This window comes from Asterias amurensis, chromosome 12 (assembly GCF_032118995.1).
Source record: "Asterias amurensis chromosome 12, ASM3211899v1".
NCBI lineage: Eukaryota > Metazoa > Echinodermata > Asteroidea > Forcipulatida > Asteriidae > Asterias > Asterias amurensis.
This window is the reverse complement of record NC_092659.1, coordinates 15,341,143-15,362,169: the sequence shown is the minus strand read 5'-3', so window position 1 is coordinate 15,362,169 and position 21,027 is coordinate 15,341,143. Positions and strand designations below refer to the sequence as shown.

The window sequence follows — 21,027 nt, the reverse complement described above, 5'->3', positions numbered from 1 at the left end:
TAATTTGTTAAGTTTGTTGTACTTTCAATGTCATCACTAAATTTTAATATTCCCAATAACGTTTGATAGTTTTTATAGCGAAGGAAGAAAATCTGTAAAAGTCGCAACTTACTTCATTTCTTTGAGGTTGAGGATCATGTCTGGAATCTTCTCTTGGGTTTTGAGGACAAAGTCCGCAATGTCCGCCTCCCATCTTGTCTTTCCATCATCGCTGTATGGTCTCCTGCTAATGGGATCTGAAAACAACGAAACATCAGATATTTGTATCTTAAAATTTGTTAATTTTAAACATTAAACGAACACGTTGCCTTGGATCGGTCGAGTTGGTCTTTAAAAAGCGTTCGTAACCGTTTGTTATAAAATGCACATGGTTAGAAAGATGTTTTAAAAGTAGAATACAATGATCCACACAAACTTGCCTCGAAATTGCGTGGTTTTCCTTTTACTTTACGAACAAACTCGGTCAGCCATTTTTGGGAGTCAAAAATTTGACTCCCATAAATGGTCGACCGTGTTAGTTGACGAGGTAAAAGGAAAACCGCACAATATTTTAAAATATCTTTCTAACCATGCATTTCGTAACAAACGGTTTCAAACACTTTACAAAGACCAACTCGTCCGATCCAAGGCAACGTATTCCTTCAAACCACAATTGACCATGTGACTTACACTTCCAAGTTCAAAACGCATCTATTACCAATAGTGTCCATCACCATTAAACAGCTACTTGAGGGAACATTGTTTATGGGAATGCTATTAAACTTGTTTAAATATAATGTGTCTGTCTCATATTTAAATGCAATTTTGATAATTGTACACTTCCAAAACATTTTTGGGTGTAGTAAAGGGTTTTGCCTGGTCACTCTTGTCTTATACACTCATCGTGACTTTTCTCTGGATCACATTGTATCGCTTCAGAAATATACAGTTATAAATAAAACCTTACTGTATTTAGCAATTAGAGAACAGTGTCTTGGAGTTTCATTTGTATGCTTACTATCCTGCTATTTACTAAGTGACACAGTTAATGTGTTACATTATTATTAATATGAACTACGGATTACTATAATTAGTTACCTAACACTTCGTAAGGTGAGGGTAAACTCCATCTTTTGCTGGCCTGCTTGATCCTTTCTTGTTCCTCTTGTAGTTTCTGTTTCTCCTTGTCCAGTCTGTTCCTCTCCTGTGACCAGGTGAGTCTATAGCCAGGCAGGATGGGTGAAGGGGGACTCCTTTGTGGGGTACCAGTGCGGGTGCCAATGCTCAGGTGATGCTGTAAAACCATTTCAAAAAGCAGAGTTACAGTAAATGGAAGGCTTGAAATTTTTTGTGGCGTGTCATGGCCTAGTCGTTAAGAGCTACGGACTTAAGCTCGCGTGTTTGATCAGTAAGTGTGGGTTCGAGATTCCGTCGTGACACTTGTGTCATTATGCAAAACAGCATTCTAAAGATGCACTGAATCTGATTTAAAAAAATTTAAAGGCACTGGTCAAGATGGAAAGGAGGAAATTTTCAAATGGTGGGGAAAGCATGTGTGAACAGGTGTGTCTTCAGTTGCTGCTGGAAGAGGGAGATGTTGTGTATTTCCCTGAGGTTTTTTAGGAATTGAATTCCAGAGCCCGGGTGATGTGCGAAAAACCCCTGTACCCGTAGCTGGCTAAATGAGACTGGGGAACAGAGAGCATAAAAACCACCTTGATGGTCTCCCTACATGTATGTTTGCCATCAGAAGCCATGCAAACAAAACTGCCGATAGCCAGTACAACGATATTGCTACGAACTGTGTTCATTTCTGGCTGAAACACAATATCTATTGTGTGGACACGATAAGAAGAAAAAAAAAGCCAGGGATCTCACCCAAGTTAATGTCTTTCAAAAGTATTTTTGGCCTTCAAACCACCATTTTGATTGCAGCAATTTATAGTACGATGTAATAAGTTATTACATCGTACTTTAAATTGCTGCAATAAAAATGGTGGTTTGAAGGTCGAATAATAATTTTATTCCCTGCAAAAGCATGAACAATGCGACCACCTGATTTGATGACTGTTTTAACAGGTTTAGTTGGATGTTAGTTGGAAACCTGAAGATGATTAGGACGGTAATTTATCTATTGTCTAGGCCTATAATGCGCTGGGGAAAGACAACCAAAAGTTGCCTTCTTGTCGAGAAAAACAATCTATTAGGAGAACCCTGGGCATGTACAAGTGCAGTATGTGTAATCAATTATGTCTAATCTTTTAGACAATGTACTGTAATTGCAGTTAGTGTGATTGTTCAGTGACTGTTAATTAGTGACTGTCAGTCTTCAACTGGGCCCAATTTCATGGCTCTGCTTACCGTAAGCACAGAATCGGCGCTTACGGAAGCAGGGAATTCTGTGCTTACGGCAAGCGCATTTCACGGGTTAGCGACGAATTTGATTTTCTGCGCGTGCGTACTCCACGTTACTAGGCATTCTACGCTTACAGGGCTAGCGCAGAAATTCAGTGTTGCATGTAAGCGGGAATCGCAATCGTATGCGCAGAATTCGGTGGTAGGCAGAGCCATGAAATTGGGCCCTGGTTGGTACAATATTTGATTGGTGTTCAGAGGTGCAGTGTATAATTTCACACTGGTAACACTGGTTTATAAATCGATTAGTATCTTTACTCAAATTTGCAGATCTATACTACTGCAGAATTCTGTCATGACAATCGCCATTCTCCACTCAGGGTAAGCACACAATTTCTGCTTTGTTGCAGCTAAGCCAAGAATACAGAGAATACAAATTACAAAGAATAAGATATCGGAAATAAAATGTTGTACCCCATAAAGGTGATCCCCAGGCTGTCGCTTCCTGTAAACTTGGAAGTAATCCCTGGCTATAGGCAGTTTTAACGGTTACAATGGCTTCTGATTGGCAACGCTGAACAAAGATAATGACATAATAAGGAGACCGCCAACATAGGGCTAGATAGCTCAGTTGGTAAAGCCCTGCCATGGCATCTTAATCCGGAGGTCATTGATTCAAATCCCGCTCAAGTAAATTTGTCTTTGTTCAACCCTAAATCATTTTAATTTTCCTGTGATTTATTATGAGATTTTAGCATTGGGCTTGTAAACTCATGATAAGACCAGTCCGTTGGTCATGTGGTTTCTCAGACTCCGGACTACATAGTACATGTATCTTTTAATTCTGTTGAGTGTGACAGTATAACTTACCTTTATACAACAAAGCAGATAAATTGTCTCTTCCAGACAGCTTTTTTTCCACTAAAAACAGTTTCTATGTTGAGCTTTTTATAATTTTTTTTTCTTCCTTTTTCATTCTGGTCTTACAAAAAGAGATTCTGGTCCAGTAAAAAACGTTTAAAAACTACAAGCCCTGCATATCTCAATAATTTAACAATTTATAACATTTCTTATGCGCCATCTCCATCCTACGATGTTCGATGGGGAAAATTACACACAAATTCCATAAAGATTACAGCAAATTACAAACAATAACAATTACAGCCGACCAAAAAGTCCTTACAAATGCAGCAAAAGTAAAATAAAAAAATAAAAAATAAAATAAAAAAGAGACACTCATACACATTACACCGCGAAATAAGAACGAGTCGATCAAAATCATATTGTAAGTAAACTTAAAAAGAGTTCATAAATCTTGTGTGGAATTCTGAGACATTTAAGCAATATAACACTCTGGTGTCTGGCTTTTGTCAACACTATTCACCACCAAACAATACAGGTGAGTGATGTCTGATGAAGCGTTAACATTTTGAACTGCGTTGATAAAGGATTATTAATTTTTAATGACAGTGTCTTGATTGCCTGCTTAATGCAACAATGCGATTCAATGAGCCGCCACTGCCTAACAAAAGGCACTAGTATTGACTTTAAATCAAGGCCAGGGCTCGAGTTTTACACTGGTCTGGGCCTGTGGTCCAGGGGAAGTGTTGTGGCTGAGCGGTGAAGAGCACTGAATTCAAACTTTGGTGTTTCTGGTCAGCAGAGTGTGGGTTCAAGTCCCAGTCATGACACTTGTGTCCATAAAGGGTCTGGGTTGCTTTTTTAGGACACAAAACACAATGTCCACAGATTTTAATTAGGCTGACACGGTTTGAATGATGGTAGAAAGCTTCCCTTACAATATTACTTAACTGAGGTGCTGTAGTTTTTGAGAAATGAGTAAAACAAGTCACAATTCTGATCTGACAGTATTGTCTTGTGACTTTTCCCCCAAATTTGAGTCCTGTAGGCCCATACTCTACATTACTAGGCATTTAGCTTACACAGTTAAAGGCAGTGGACAGTATTGGTAATTACATGAAATAGTTATTTGCATAAAACCTTACTTGGTGACGAGTAATGGGGAGAGGTTGATGGTATAAAAGATTGTGAGAAACGGCTCCCTCTGAAGTGACATACTTTTCGAGAAAGAAGTAATTTTTCCACGAATTTGATTTCAAGACCTCAGATTTAGAATTTGAGGTCTCGAAATCAAGCATCTGAAAGCACACAACTTCGTGTGACAAGGGTGTTTTTTTCTTTCGTTATTATCTCGCAACTCCGACGACCAATTGAGCTCAAATCTGCACAGGTTTGTTATTTTATTAATATGTCGAGATACACCGAGTGAGAAGACTGGTCTTTGTCAAATACCAATAGTGTCCCGGGTTTTTAACGCAGGTAATTCGGCTCCTGTACAGTAAGAACAGAATTTGGCGGTAAGCAGAGCCATGAAATGGGACCCTGAATCCTCACCAGGTGCATCCCAATATGCATAAAATAATGAACAGGCCCTTTGAAAGTTTGGGCTTAATTGGTCATCATAATTGCAAGAAAATAATGAAAGAAAAAACAACCCTTGTTGCGTAGAATTGTGTGCTTTCAGATGCCTCACCTTTCCCAGATTCAAATATTTGGGTAAAATATCGCTCCAATTTTAAAACTACATGTTCTAACAATGGTTTAAAATAATATCAATACATAGCTCTTTGTGCTTTTTACAGAGTCAGATTTTATGGTAATTAAGTATGAAATATGTATTGTGTACTAGCTGTAGCTACTATTTTTATTGTGGAGCCTATTTTAGCGATGAACAAAGTTTTTTTATTTGAATTGAATTTGACTTTAATTGGCCATTAACCTGTGGATTAACTACCAAAAATACACCTTAAGTGCCTTTTTGTAAAGCAAATGGCCAACATTGGTAAATGTCAAGGATCGACCAGTAGACCCTATCCATAATGTGTGCGACCTAACGTAGAAGGCCTACATGGAATATCAAACCTGTAAAAGCTTTTGACTCAATCCGTCATCGGAGTCACAAGAAATTAGTGTGGAAACCCACCACTGTTTACACAGATTTCAAACGTTGGGTTTTGGACTCAACTGATGAGGCCTTCAACATTATGTATTCCGGACTACTTAAAATTACAGTACAATACACTGTAAAGTAAGCTTTAAATGTTTTGACTTCATGTATCATATTCAGTAGTGATATTTTTATAAATAACCTGGGAAAAAATACAAAATGATCACAAATTCCCATTTCTCAGTTCCGTACTTGCCAATGGAACACTCTGATGTGATTGCTACATGTATTACAACAACGTACAACAAAATTTTTATTCTGATCCTGATCTTGATTGAGTTCACACTAGCCGGTGATCTCCCTTTGATCGCCCTTTCGAGACCAGATCCTCCTTTCCCTAGCAGGATCAAGTGTGAATGCGGTGAAAGGGTCTACATGAGAGCCCATCTCCTTTTAAAAAGCACACACTTTTAATCGGGCGGGGCCTCGCTGGGCATTGGTTGGCTATACATTTTGCTCCTCCCTTCAGAATTATAAAAAATCGATCAAAAATCAATTGAAAGGATGCTGGTGACTAAGGGCCATGTCACACTAGGCAATTGCAAGGCAAGGCAATCTCCAGGAGTAAAAGGCAATCACATTTGAATGTTCACTATTATTTTATGATTGGTACGAATATGAACAATCCACCAACCTGTTTCTTCTTGAACTCCGGATTAGTTTCCTTCAATGCCTGTAGCGCCCTCGCCTTCTCCTTTAGCTGATCATCGGGAGTCATCCCCGGTGAGTAGCGATACTTAGACATCTATAATCACTAGAGTCTGGTTACCAGACATCACATCCATACACAAACTCCGCACACAATGATGACAGAAATCTTGAGGGCGTCGTCCTGATCGCGTTATAGTTTTAACAGGGAGTCTCACTCTTCGGGCGGAGTATCGCACTTTTGATCGTGCGGGCCTGGCTGAGCATTGGTTGGCTAAAAAGTTTGTTTCCTGAAACTGTTTAATATTTGAAAAAACAAAAACAAATGGTGTTAAATGTTGACTTTAAGTCTGGTAAATCACCTTTAAACTCCGAGTTATAAACTCTGAGTTAAAGTTTTGGCAGGGAAATCACATTCGCCATTGGGGAGAGTATCACATTTCCAATCGGGCAGGCCACACTGGGCAATGGTTGGCTAAAAGGTTTGTTTCCTGAAACTGTTTGATATTTAAAAACAAAAACAAATGGTGGTACATTAAATGTTGACTTTGGGTCTGGTAAACACCTTTAAATTCTGAGTTACAGTTTTAGCAGGGAGTCTCACATTTCCAGTTATTTTAGTGTTGGGACCTGATGACTGGTTTACATGTACACTCCAGCACTCTTGTGTGTTTTCAATTAAATAACATAACCTCGCTGTGTGAAACATTCACTGTCGTGTTCAAAAACGCTGTTAAATTGTTGCCTTTGAGTCTGATAAACACCTTTGAATTCTATTGAGTAGGGCCTAATAAAGTATGTTTACCCATGAAGACAAAGGAGATACATGTACATCTTCTCTTATAGGGAGACCGATCTTTCTCACATGCTGCCCCACGTCTATGGAACAAATTGCCTGCACTAGTTAAATCATCCATTTCTTTGACCGAATTTAAAAAAACAACTTAAAACACATCTTTTCAAACAGGCATTTGAGTCAATGGTTTAATATTTGTTATTTTTTGTTACCTTTTTTGATGTTTTTCTTAAATATTGCATTTGTATTAATTGTATTCAATACCACATGTTCTAGATTTGTCTCAACTTAAGCTTACGTTTTAATGTTTGTTATTGTTTACTATGTTAATGTTAGTGTTTGTATTTTAGCGCCATGAGCATTTTTATGGATTTGTGCACTTTATAAGTTTGCATTGTTATTATTTATACCTTTTGTCATAGTGCTTGTTCAAATAAAAACAGTACAGTATGCATACTATGCTCTGGTCTTGTAATAACAATTCATGACCAGTTTACATTTTGAGCAACAAACCCTTTGGTCTTGTGGACTTTCCCTCCAAACCCAATCCCTGGCTAAACTATTAATAATTAACTATTAACTGAGTGCAGCGAAGTGCCGCTGCTCAGGCATCCAGCCTGGTCAGGAAATTGCCTCTTCATTAAAAAATAATATTTACTTCACTTTGCCTTGCGATTATTATTAGTCAACCAAAAAGCAATTAAAACGAGGGAGATTTCAGGAAGCAAATATTTGCTTAATAATTATTAAAAAGGATTACAAGCTCAAAAAGAGTCAATCCGGAAATTGCTGCTTACAGACAGGGAAGGCCCAATTTTGTTGTACTGGCTACTGCGAAATTCTGCAGCTACCGTACACAGAATCGTGCATAAAATTCTGCAGTACAGAGTGCCATGAAAAATTGGGCGCAGCTGTCTAGATAGAAAAAACTCATGGGCTGAGCAGAGTGGTCTGGTTGGCATTAGTATTTTTCTTCGCCTTCCAGCTCTAGGACCCCGGTTCAAATCCCTTCAGGGCACTATTTGGATTGGATTTTAGTCCCTTCCTGACAGTATGGGTTTTCCCTATAGGTTTTCCTACCACACCTTTGGTGGCAGGGTTGGCATAGTGGCATCTTTCCTCGTCTTCCATCTCTATGACCCTGGTTCGAAGTCACACCGGTCGCTAGGTTGGGTTTTCATTCCCTACCTGACTGCTTGGATCTTTCCCTAGAATAATTCTCGTGGGTTTTTCTACCACATCTAAAAATTAATGCTTCTTTCCTTGATTTCTGCCAATTGGGGTCTTGGCTACATGTACCAGTACAACGATTATTAAGTCTCTTTTCTGAGAGGCATTGTTTTTCACAACCAGAGGCATTGTTTTTCACAACCGGAATAAATGAAATGAAATGAGTGAAAACTGTTGGAAATCGTTCTCAGTAAACTTACCTACACACATGTAGTTAGAAGCTCTAGTTCAAAGTGTGACGGTGTGCCAATCTGCAAAGACAAACATGGACATTTTGTGTGCTTAGTGAAAAGTACCACTATACTCAGGAAATCACGACTCCTCAAATGAAATTTCATAAAGCTATCAAGCAGCAAATACTGCTAAGCAAATTTCTACACCAAGACAAAAAATGGGTGGGGCACCAGTCACAGCAATGTAAACTTTACAGACTCTTGGCTGGTATCCAGTTTCTGCTCAACAATATTTTTTCTGCGCTTAGCAAGTTATTGTGCTTACAGGCTATATAAAATTTGGGCCTGATCATTTTGAAATAAAAAAATTTCAAATGTGTAAATGTACCTGTTATTCACAGTTAAATAACGTTACTAATGTCGTATAATTTTTGTTTGATGACTTAGTTGCTAGGATTCTCACACGAACTGGCTATCATTATAGTGTTCAACATGCACCATACAATAGATCCATGTAATAGAAAAAAATTGGGGGCCTATAGCTGGCTTGGCATCCCTTTGTTCGTGCCGTTGTTGACTTTAGACTGTGTATCTCCTCCAATGTGTCACTGAACACATTATTTTGTAAATAATTAATCAATGGTCTGTTTGCACTATTGCAGAGGAAAGATACAAGTGTTGTTTTTAGTGCAAAGCATTTTTTCCCCGGCCCAGGTTGGAGTGAAGCACTCTACTTGATTAGTCTGAAGCTTCGGAGAACAACGCTGGGAAAAACCCACCACATGATCAGCAGGGCTCAAATTTGGGTGAAAAAAAAAATACAAGACCAAAGGGCTTATTGCTCAAAATGTTAACCGGCCAAGAATTGCTCTAACAAAACCAGAACAATTTAACATGCACGCCTTAAATCCACAGTCGTTAGATTTTTTTTTTTTAGGACAAAGACAAGTTGACTAGAACCGGATTTGAACAAAGAATCTTCAGTTTAACAAGCTGGAGTGGCACTCTACCAACTAAGCTATGTATCCCTACAATAATGTGACTTGCTGTGCAATTTTTTGTTGTATCTAATTTTTTACTGGCACTAGCCAGTTTGCCCTTTAATGTATAAAAACAAATTGTAATTCTTAATGTTTTTTTGTAATTTTTAAATATTTCGATTTTTTATGAGTCTCTGTATTTTAAACTCAATTCAGATTGTAGCTGCGATGCTTGAATGTGTTTTAACCAATAACCAATAATAATAAAATATGTTGGCTGTCTCCCCAGCAGAGCCCTGGCACGTTTAACCAAAGGTCAATGGTTCAAGTCTCGCTCTACTCAACTTTGCTGTCTTCAAACCTAAATCATTTCAAATTTACCCAGTCAGTTTCCCTTGTGGTTTATTATTTGAGATTGTTTTTGTGGGGTTTTTCCCATTTGTTTACCTCCCTTTGGTAGACGCTCTGGTCTTTGTACAGCGCCTTAGGCCTATAGTTTTATTATTATTGTTTCAGTTGTACACATTGGTTCAACCTGGGTTTCTTAAAGGCAGTGGACACTATTGGTAAACACTCAAAATATTTACTAGCATAAACCTTACTTGCTAACGAGTAATGGGGAGAGGTTGATGGTATAAAACATTGTGAGAAACGGCTCCCTCTGAAGCAATGTAGTTTTCGAGAAAGAAGTAATTTTCCACAAATTTGATTTAGAAGGTTTAGAACTTGAGGTCTTGAAATCAACCATCTAAACACAGACAAGTTTGTGTGACAAGGGTGTCTTTTTCTTTCATTATTATCTCGCAAGTTCGATGACCGATTGAGCTCAAATTTTCACAGGTTTGTTATTTTATGCATATGTTGAGATACACCAACTGTGAAGGCTAGTCTTTGACAATTACCAATAGTGTCCACTGCCTTTAAAATGCTTACTTAGCAATTAAAACTGTCCAGCAAAAATAGGACCCAATTGTTTAGTGCACAAATCGTTATAGGCCAAGTAAAAACTACAACAGTTGATCATCCTGGGGGGGGGGGGGGTTCAGAAAAATGATAAGAACCTTATTTCATTAAAGGACGAACACCCGTCAGTCAGTGTCATTAACACCTTAAATAATACTTAACCATTTAGCCACTGGACCGCCCAGCCGCCTATCGACATACTGTATGTGGTAGGAGGACACCTTGCTAGCTTGTGTTTGTAGAAAAAAGCTAATGAAGCTTATGATGATGAAATTATTTAGCTCTTACCCCAACAAAACGCTCATTAATAAACACAAAGGAAACTGTATGTATTCATCATTCATGATAATATTGTCGAAAACTAACGCCTCCGCATTTAATCAGTAGAATAATTGAGTCAGATAAAAGCCTTGAAAAGCTATTGTGTCCGTTTTATCCTTACAAACAAATATTTTTATACAAATATCAAGGTTCAAATTGTGCATAAAATTTAAGCTGTGGCTATCTTTTAAAATTTGAACTACGATTCCAGTAATTAACTGCAAGAATCTTGAAATAATAGTTTTCAGCAAACTCGGGCGGTGCAGGGACTACAGGGTTAAACAAATTTCATGGTGTTTACAAGTATTTAATTCTCAGAATACATCATACACATAATACAAGCACATCCAACTAATATAAATGAAGGTCAAAGGATTGGTTATCCACTATTATTTAATTCATACCACCCAAGCAGATCCTTGCCATTTTATTTGAGGATTGTCCATCCCATGAATGATAGCAAATTAAAGTACCATTGCACGCTACGTCATTCACTATGATTTTTTCGTTCCATTCACTGTGAATTTTTTGCTCAATACGATTTGTTCTATGGCAAGGCGCATACTACTTGACAGCGCCCGTGTGACTCAAAATACGCAGTACTGGCCAATACAAAACACTTAGTCTGCACTGTTAGCTCCAATTAAGCTGGGGAAAAGGGAATGGGTGTAATGTCACAAAGTATCGTACGCTTTGTTTGTTTTGAAATTTGTATCAAATCAAAATTACAAAGATCTACTGGGACGTTATCAATCAATCAATAAAACAGTTATATCAAACAAATAATGAATGTTTTTCATTCGTGCAGTCGTGCGAACATTTTTATATTTTGAGAATATGTACATCCAGTAGTTTGCATAACTCCAATGAACACTGAGGGTGCACCATTTTTCCCAACAAAAATAGGCCTACAGGTCGATTCATTGAAATTTAGCAATAATAATTACATAACTATTAAAACAAAATTGATTAATATTGTGCTGAATAGAAAATTTTCACAACATTGATCCAATGATCTTTAAAGAGAAAAAAATAGCGTAAATGTAAAAAGTATCAATATCTAAACCTTGTAATCAAAGGCCATAGCCATGAAAACCGTCCAACAGCTCTTTCCTTTCTGAATTCAGAAACATTAGTTAATACATGTGTCAGTTTCAAAAACTTAAGTGTTGTCCCGCCAACATTAGCAACAGTTCGGCAGTTGGTGTTCATTTCAAACTGTAGTGGTTGCAGCTCATAGCTGCACTCAACAGATCCTCATCATCGGTGCTATTGATCAGCTCACATGGGTTTCCACTCAAGTTGAATGAGCGGCAACGCTGGTCCTTGTGGCAAGCCAGACAGCACTGCAATCTTCCCCGTACGGTGAGAGTCTTGAAGGTGTGGTCGAGCAGACAACGATCGGTAGCGACGATAGAGCAAGTCGCCGTCTGGGTCATAATTTGCGCCGGGCTTTCACACATCACATATTTTGCCTCATTGCAGTTTGAGCTGTTCCACAAAGGATACTCATTAGATATGACGGGGCATATTTCATCGAGATAACTATATTCAGCCTTATTACATTCCAACAACTGGTTACAGTCTTCGTCCATACAGCCAATCCACACCCCATAAGACGTCGATGCCCAAACAGTACTCCATATGAAATCAAATTCTTCTGTTGAGTGAGGTGTCAATAGGTTTGCCCCAAGGTCATGGCAGCTTTCCAAAGCACCTTGCCAGTCAAGGTTTTAGCCAGAATTTGGTAAAAGGGTGTCCAAATTTGCTGGAAATTTTAAAACTGGGTGTCCAAAATGTTCACTTACAATAAGTTTACATGTAAATGACAGATGAAACAGGGTGTCCAAATTAAAAACAGGGTGTCCAAAAGACACCCAGACACCCCTCTGGCTAACACTATGTTGCCAGTTGGTCTTTAAAGGGGATTTAAGCTCTTGTAGCAAGACATTTCCCATATTTGCCATCCTGCGGAGCAGACGCCACGACTTTTAAAAGGACTGACTTTTCCCAGTAACATGCAGAAAATCGCAGTAAAGAGATGCATCACTGTGCGTTGTTTGACTGCAGAACTAATGTTGATGTGAGGAAAGCCTTTTCTAGATGTCTTAACAGTATACTCGCGTCACGTTAAATTGTTACGGCTGTAGTTTAAATGCAAATTTTCCCTGAACTCCCTGTTTATTTTCAAATTCGCCTCGTGAGCTTAAAGGGTGCTCGAGAATTTATTTTTTATGATTTGTTCTGTTTCTCCAAGTAGACTTAAATGTCAAAATTATTCAAACAGTTTGCAGTGAGTTTAAGTCCTTCAGTTGTCTGGAGTCTTTGCTGGCAATCGCTGTGCTATCTCAGTATTCCCCAAAAATGTATTTTTGAACATTACAGGCTGTGAGTCGATTGTCTACAAGTAATTTATGTTTGGAGTTGTGTAGAAGCTGTTCCAGTGCCGCCTCTGTGTTTCCAATACCACCAAAGCCTGAGTGGTATGGGGTTGTTTTATCCGAGTTAATCCTTTTAATTTGTCGTTATTCACTTCACTGCATGTAGCCACACCCCTATACTTTTGTACTAATCAAATTAATAGCCGGATTAGCCGTTCGTTATTCTTCCCGACAAAAATTAATGGGACGATTCGCTTCATTTCATTTCATTTATTTCTATTGTGAAACCGAGAACTCCTGGAAAAGCAAAAATTAATTAGTAGCCAATAACCTCAGGGACAATCTGTCACCATTCCCTCTTACCTGCTTACTGTACAGTTAAGTGCTAAATTTCTGTGCTTGCTGTGCAAGCGAAAAATGCCTACAATGTACATGTTGTAACGTGGAGTGTGCACATGCACAGGCAAACATTCCCTACTAACCCGAGAAATACGCTTGAGGTAAGCGTGGAATTCTCTGCCTCCCAAAAGCGATGATTCTTTGCTTCTGAAATTGGCCCCAGTTGGGCCGAGCAACAGCCAGGATCAAAATTGTTTTTAAAGGTTTCAAAGTGGACAGGTAAGGCCCGCAAGAACTCATTTTTGCCAAGGGGTGTTGGTTTTTTCCAAAGACAATTGACAGTCATCTATCAAGAAATTACAGAGAAAAGGGTCAGAAAGACGCTTGTTAAAATCCCACTTGCTGACCAGTTTTGGGGTCAGCTTGACCAGAATTGAGTCATGGCCACTGGTACCGTGAATCCGGGTCAATCCTGAACCAGGAGTTTTCAGAGTGAGGATAAAACACCAAATAACAGGGTTTTTTGCCTGAGTTGAAAGCAAGGTCTAAAAACTTTAACATAAGTTTCCATTTTGAAAAATTCACCGATGGGGATTCTGCCATCCTGAAAGCCTACACAATCATCAAGTTCAATCCAGTAGAAAAATATTTGGGTTAATTGTGAACAAAAATCACAGGGATTTTACAGATATTCAAACCCACGACCTTTGCAATTCTAGAGCAGAACTCAGGAAAGTACTACACAGAGCTAACACACATCAGTGTGGGTAAAACCAAACTAATTATATTCTTTATCCTGGATACAAATTCAACATGATTTACTGGTTACTCCTAAATGTTGTTGTTGTTATCACAGGCATTTTACAGATATTCGAACCCACGACCTTTGCAATTCTAGAGCAGAACTCAGGAAAGTACTACACAGAGCTAACACACATCAGTGTGGGTAAAACCAAACTAATTATATTCTTTATCCTGGATACAAATTCAACATGATTTACTGGTTACTCCTAAATGTTGTTGTTGTTATCACAGGCATTTTACAGATATTCGAACCCACGACCTTTGCAATTCTAGAGCAGAACTCAGGAAAGTACTACACAGAGCTTACACACTACAGTGTGGGTAAAACCAAACTAATATTCTTTATCCTGGATACAAATTCAACATGATTTACTGGGTACTCCTAAATGTTGTTGTTGTTATTAGCCAAGTCATTAGTTCTTGACAGTACAATGCATCATGATCACTGGGGGATAAATTATGGGGGGGGGGGGGGGGTTGAAAAGAAGTCACCTTTGGTAATTTGTCAAAGACCAGTGTTCTCACTTTGTGTATCCCAACATGAATGCATACACAAACAAATCTGTGAACATTTTGACTCAATTGGTCATCGAAGTCACAAGAGAAAAAAACATTGTTGCACTTGACTTTGTGGGCTTTCAGATGCATACAAAAGGCTTCAGGCCTGAAGTCTTTAATTATTTGAGTGAGAACTTACCTCTTTCTCAAAAAATAAGTTACTTCCGATGGAAGCCGTTTCTCACAATGTTTTAATCAATATCACCTCTCCATCAGCTCTCGTTACCAAGTAATGAGTGGTTATTTTGAGTAATTATCAAAAGTGTTCAGTGCCTTTAAAAACACGTAACTTTCACGTGTTTTAGTCATTGTTTATTAGCGTGAATGTAATATTAAAGTCACCTGGAAATGGTATTTTTTCAAAATAAAGCTTTTGTCACTAATAATTATATGTGTTTTGATGAGTGGAATGTGAATAAACAGTTAGGCCTAACTACGGTTTTAAAAAATCAGTTCTTATGTTATTTACAAATTTAAGAGTAGACCCCGACCCAAGAGGGCGCTGTTCGTGACGTCAATCGAGGCAGACTTTGCCTGTAATGCCTAGAGTAAACACAATTGCAAAGTACATGTACGGACCAAGTCGTGAGTTTGTACGAATCAAAAAGACGTTTTTGTTTTTTTCCGGCAATGCCGACCAGGTGTATTGCTGCTGAATGCAGAAAAACACTGTTTGAAATGTACCAACTCACGACTTGGACGTACATGTACTTTGCACTATGTTTACTATACGTATTGCAGGCAAAGTCTGCCTCGATTGACGTCACAAAAGGGGTAGGCGGAGTCAGCCCCCAAACAACTTTATATATTTTTTAAACTTATAAATCGTGACAAACAATTACTAAATCAATTGTTTTATTGTTCGTAAGCATACTCTTCAGTTTGAAAGAAAAAAATATATATTTCCAGGTGACTTTAAACGATACTTTTCAGAACGACTAGAACTCAGATTTCTAAGTAACACTCCGAATTCCTTGTTTCAAAGTTCAAACATTTATACAAATGTCAACATCATGATAATATCTATTTGTCCAATTACAATCTTATGTGCATCAAAGCCACTGGTTTCCATAGGAACAGCACACAGTACTAAATTCAAAAACATACACATCACAGTTGGGCTAGGTATCCTTGAATGATCAAATACACCTCAAGAGTTTGATTATTTTTCATTCCGTTCAATTGCCTGCATCAACAGCAATAGGAGTAAGGCCAAATAAAACAAAAACATGTTTAGCGTCCTCCTTTTTAGAAAAAGGAAGGAGGATGGGCTTTTTTTACTTCTTGTTTTTTAATGGTTGCCTAACAAATTTTTGTAACACAAAACGGCTGGGCTATTTTTCAAAATGATTTTTTTTTTCGTCGAAAGGGGACGCATAACATGTTTTAATTTTTATTTGGCCTAACCAGCATGGTGAAATATCGCCAGAGAAACCGTAAAGCCTTGACATGCGGAGTCTTTTATTTGCACTGGTGGTATCTAGGCACACAAGCTGGAATATCGGACCGATCTGCACAAAATTATGTGACGATACTCACACATTGTTGGTCGTTATTAATTTGTACAAAAATAGCAATCTCCATACAAGGAGGCAATGGCCTTCGTTGCTTCTGTGATTGACTTTAAGATGTAGTATCAAGGCAACACAAAACAGCAATTGACACATTTTGTTTAATGAGAGAGACTTATTTTAATTTTGTTTTACATAAAATTTTGACAAACCTCACAAAGCTGGGCATTTTAGGTTAAAAACGCAACCAAAAAGCAGACACTGAAAGAGTTAAAACCCAGAAACTGACACTAAAGTAGAAAACAATCCAAGAACCTTGTTTCAAATCATGCTTCGGCCAAACTATTTGCAAAAATGTTGGTCCACAATGCTTCATTTATAACACTAAAGTAGAAAACATTCCAAGGACCTTGTTTCAAATCATGCTTCGGCCAAACTATTTGCAAAAATGTTGGTCCACAATGCCTCATTTATAACACTATAGTAGAAAACATTTTAAGAACCTTGTTTCAAATCATGCTTCGGCCAAACTATTTGCAAAAATGTTGGTCCACAATGCTTCATTTATAACACTATAGTAGAAAACGTTTCGAGAACCTTGTAACAAATCAGCGTACTTCGGCAAAACTTTTTGCAAATAACTTGTTGTGATTGCTACCATTTTTTATCAGAAAGATTAATTCATGATCTAGCACTTATTAAAAAAATTCTAACTAAAACTTCCTGGGGCAAATAAACCTCATATTTGACTAGTCTGGTGTACTTTATAAAAGAAGAGAAAAAAAAAAAAAAAAAAACTTTAATCACAAGGCTGGGGCCCAGTTTCATACAACAGTGAGCTTTCTTTTCATAAACACAAGAAGTAGCCATGCATAAAACAATTTTGTTTGCCAAAGTAGGGTAACCAGCCAAAATGTCATGTCACCATAGGTGCACTATTGTCTGCTTTTTAAAGCCATTGGACCCTTTCGGTTCAGAAAAAAAAAAATAAAAGTTCACAGATTTACAAATAACTTACAGGGTTTACAGAAGGCAATGGTGAAAGACTTCTCTTGAACTATTATTCCATGAAATGCTTTACTTTTTGAGAAAACAGCAAAACAATATAAATTCTCGTTAACGAGAATTACAGATTTATTTTAAACACATGTCATGACACGGCGAAGGGTGGGTTTTTCCGTTGTTTTCTCCCGACTCCGATGACCGATTGAGCCTAAATTTTCACAGGTTTGTTATTTGATATAGAAGTTGTGGTACACAAAGTGTGGGCCTTGGACAACACTGTTTACCGAAAGGGTCCAATGGCTTTAAGTGGGACTATGAAATTGGGCCTGATCATAATAAGGCATGCTGAACTAATATTAATATTTATGCAATAAGCTTGGGCGATATCGATTTATTGTATTCACAATCGTTTGCAATGTATCACGATATTCGATATAATCAGGATTTATTAAGTTTGACATCGATAGTCTTCAAACTCCCAGTGAAAGTTGTAGAAGAGACATTTATAAGAGAAGTGTTCTAATGACTTATTCTTCTGGTTTTACTCCAAACCTATGGGGTGCAAGATGTCTCGGCTAGGAAATACATTGCGATACTTAATCGATATCGCGATACTTAATCGATATTGCGATATATCGATATTTCGATTAAAACCAAATCGATCCGATATGAAATTCATTTCCAAATTAGTATCGCGCTATTCGATAATATCGTGGTTCGCCCAAGCTTATTATGTACTTTAAATAAAGGATTTTTCTTATTGCAAAGAATTTTGCAGAAGGTACATACTACATGTACCGGTAGTATGAACCACATCTCTCAACATTTCATGTAAAACAAATTCTTGAAACTCTGATCAGATAAAACATAAAAACAAATTTGCTGAGTTCAATCTTATCTCATATAATTTATCAATGAAGAGACATAAATTTAATTGGGTAATTTGAAAGGACTTCGTTTTTGTGTGAAATGATGTGTGGTGGGGCTGTTATTATAAATCCAATCACTAACGAATGGCCCAATTATTTGACAGCCCACAGTTGAGTATGACAAAGACTTTATTACTTTCAAACTGCATTGACACCTACGTAGTAAAAGCCAAGGTCATATTTCTCGGTCTTTTGACTTACAAAAACAACTAATAATAATAATAATATCAAAGTCTATAAATACAGTGCACGTATAGACCAAACAAGGTACTCAATGCGCTGGCTGAGTATGCAAACTTTCAGAAAGATAGGTAATTGCAGTGATGAATTTTAAGACAAAATTATCACTTTATAAGGGTTTGCAGACAATATACACAACATGTAATTAAAAATGCAGATTTCTTTGTACTGCACGGCTGATTGAGGTGAGATCAAGTGGGATTGGCCCTTTTTCTGATGCTCATCTACACAAAAATTAATGTTTAGCGGCACTGGACAATAATTATTGGTATTACTGAAAGTAATCGTTAGCATAAAAACTTTCTTGGTAACAAGCAATGGAGAGCTGTTGATAGTATAACATTGGGAAAAACAGCTCCCTCTGAAGTACAGAGTTTTTGAGAAAGAAGTGATTTCTCACAAAAATATTTGAATTGAGTTCGAGACCACGGTTAAGGTCTCGAATTCAAACATCTTTAAGGGTGTTTTTTTCTTCCAATATTCTCGCAACTTTGACGACAAATTGAGTTAAAATTTTCACATCGTTATTTTTTGTGTATTGTTGAGAAACATCATGAATGAGAAGACTGTTCTTTGACAATTACCAAAGGTGTCCCGTGCCTTTTTGTTCAATTTGCATTAGGGATAGAATATATTTGTTTTACCTGTACACCTCCCAAGTTCTGTGAAAGAAAACAAATCACAGTAGGCATAGAAAGATGCAACCCACAAGTCTCCAAACCTTTGCAATTCTAGAGCAGTGTCAATACTTGCTTAGCAAGTAGGCAGTTTGAATCCTATATTTTGGCAGCGGGTACTGCAATAATTTAATAGGAAATGTTAAATTTACATCGCGGATATTCATTTTGGTTTTATACACAGAGTAAGTCTGCCTGTTAGTTTCCTCACAGAACTTGGGAAAGTTTTGGGTATACAGTGCTACACACGATCGATATGTATGGGTAAAGCCATTACTGTCTTGTTTACGGTACAGCAGGAGTAGTGCAGTCCTAGGGACCTTGGGTCGTACCATGTAGTATTTTGAATGTGGGCTTTGTACTCCTTTAAACATATGTTGATCTGTGGTCGTGCTACATGTAGCCTACACGTGTATTTAATGTACGACCACTGAAGTCAACAACAAGTTTTTGTTAACACTACAGCACCGCAGTTTTTTAAAGTACCCCCAGTTAACATTCTTTTCACAAACCATGTCCATTGCATCACATTGCTCGAAACACCTGGCTGCCATACAAACATTCTACTATTTGACTAAGCAGACCCAGTTACTGGGGCACTGTACTCCTTTTTCTTCATTATCGGTCACACTATTTTACAGTCAGTAGTACAACCGAGAATGACAAATTTCGAAATAAGGAGTCAGCCCCCAGTACAGCAGGCCTACTTACATTGCAATCATTGAAAATGGCGTTGTCTTTCTAATAACATTATTATTAGGGAACAAAATATACAAAACATGGGCACCATAATGATCGCTTTGATGGGCAGATGGGGGAACTGACATTTAAAATTAAATGCAATGTGGCTAAGCACGGTCATTGCATTAAATGTTGGGAATGGTAAATGGTCGTGTACTACTAGCTAGTCCTACACTAGACCCAGTAACTGGGGCGCTGCATGTATTCCTTTTATTATGTTTATCGAAATTCGACATTATAATCGGTCATGACCGATTATGTCATAATAATGTCATAAAGAGGAATACGGGACTAGACTAGTCGTGTACCATTCCCATGCACAAGACACAGTCGTCGGGGTTAGAATCAGGCCATTGCCCGTTTTCATGCTGAATAAAACAAGTGGAACAGTGACACTGCTAGACCACAACAGTTCAAGTGCCTACCTTTTGTAGTATACATTACAACCTTCGTTCTTCAATGTGACCCTGTCCTGGTGATTGACCAATACAATAACAAACTTACTTACCACTTTTCCATTATATCAGCAAAAGTCAAGTGCAGTAACTTTCGATCATGACCACCCTGATCACCTCTGTCCTGATCACCTCCACCTACAAGGCAAGCAAGCTTGAGCTGTCTTCACTCCCGACTGTCAGCCATCCACGAGACAGCAATCACTGAACTTCTGAGATTTCTAATAAAAAATTGATCAACGGACTTGCACTGCTCATTTGTCCCCCCTATCCACAGCGCGTTCTTAACAACGCAAATAGCCGAACCGTGAATACCTTGTGTGCATAACCGATGGCTGCACAATTGCACAAACACCATGCCATCACGGTCACTTTTATCAACACTAAATAGCGCCACCCAGTGGTGATATGAAACTTTTTTCAAAACACGGAAATGAAAACAACAAACTTTTTTTCTGAGATCGAATGTTATCAAAAGCGGTGTTTTCGTTCAAGCATGCACCCATTATCCTCATATAGTCATAATGTCTCGTCCCGTGTACATTTTAATGTAAACGTAAATGTAAACGTAACGGTGAGTAAGTCAGTCTCAGCTGCCACTATCTGCAATGGGATGGCATGGTGTTGCGGGACTGTTGGGGGGGGGGGGGGGTGGGGTCGGGGTTCTGCTCATTAGAATACCATGCGGTTGCCACTTTTTTCTTTAATCGGGGTCAAACAAAATATCCGTGGGACAGAATCTCCTGCCACTGCAACGACAAGCTCCTTACAATAGCTGACACTTTGAAATACAAGGTTATTTCCTACAAAACTTTGTGAAAAATTATTATTCGAACGATCATGCTTAACCGATCGAATAATTATTTTTTTTCCACAAAGTTTTGCCCGGGGGCCTACTCTTTTAGCAACTGCCA

At 38.0% G+C, this 21,027-nt stretch overlaps 1 protein-coding gene across 1 annotated transcript in view; it reads right to left on the bottom strand.

Moving 5' to 3' along the window:
• The window catches only part of LOC139945148 (uncharacterized), a 49,001-nt gene extending 28,545 nt beyond the window's left edge, over nt 1-20,456 (bottom strand). Inside the window, exons 1-5 of the mRNA XM_071942427.1 lie at nt 20,167-20,456; nt 8,237-8,287; nt 5,997-6,306; nt 1,078-1,273; nt 113-236 (exon numbers count right to left, since the gene is read on the bottom strand). Of these exons, the coding sequence (XP_071798528.1) occupies nt 113-236; nt 1,078-1,273; nt 5,997-6,107 (431 nt within the window). The 5' untranslated portion in view covers nt 6,108-6,306; nt 8,237-8,287; nt 20,167-20,456. The remainder of the gene's footprint in view (nt 1-112; nt 237-1,077; nt 1,274-5,996; nt 6,307-8,236; nt 8,288-20,166) is intronic.
• Between the last annotated feature and the right edge of the window lie 571 nt (nt 20,457-21,027).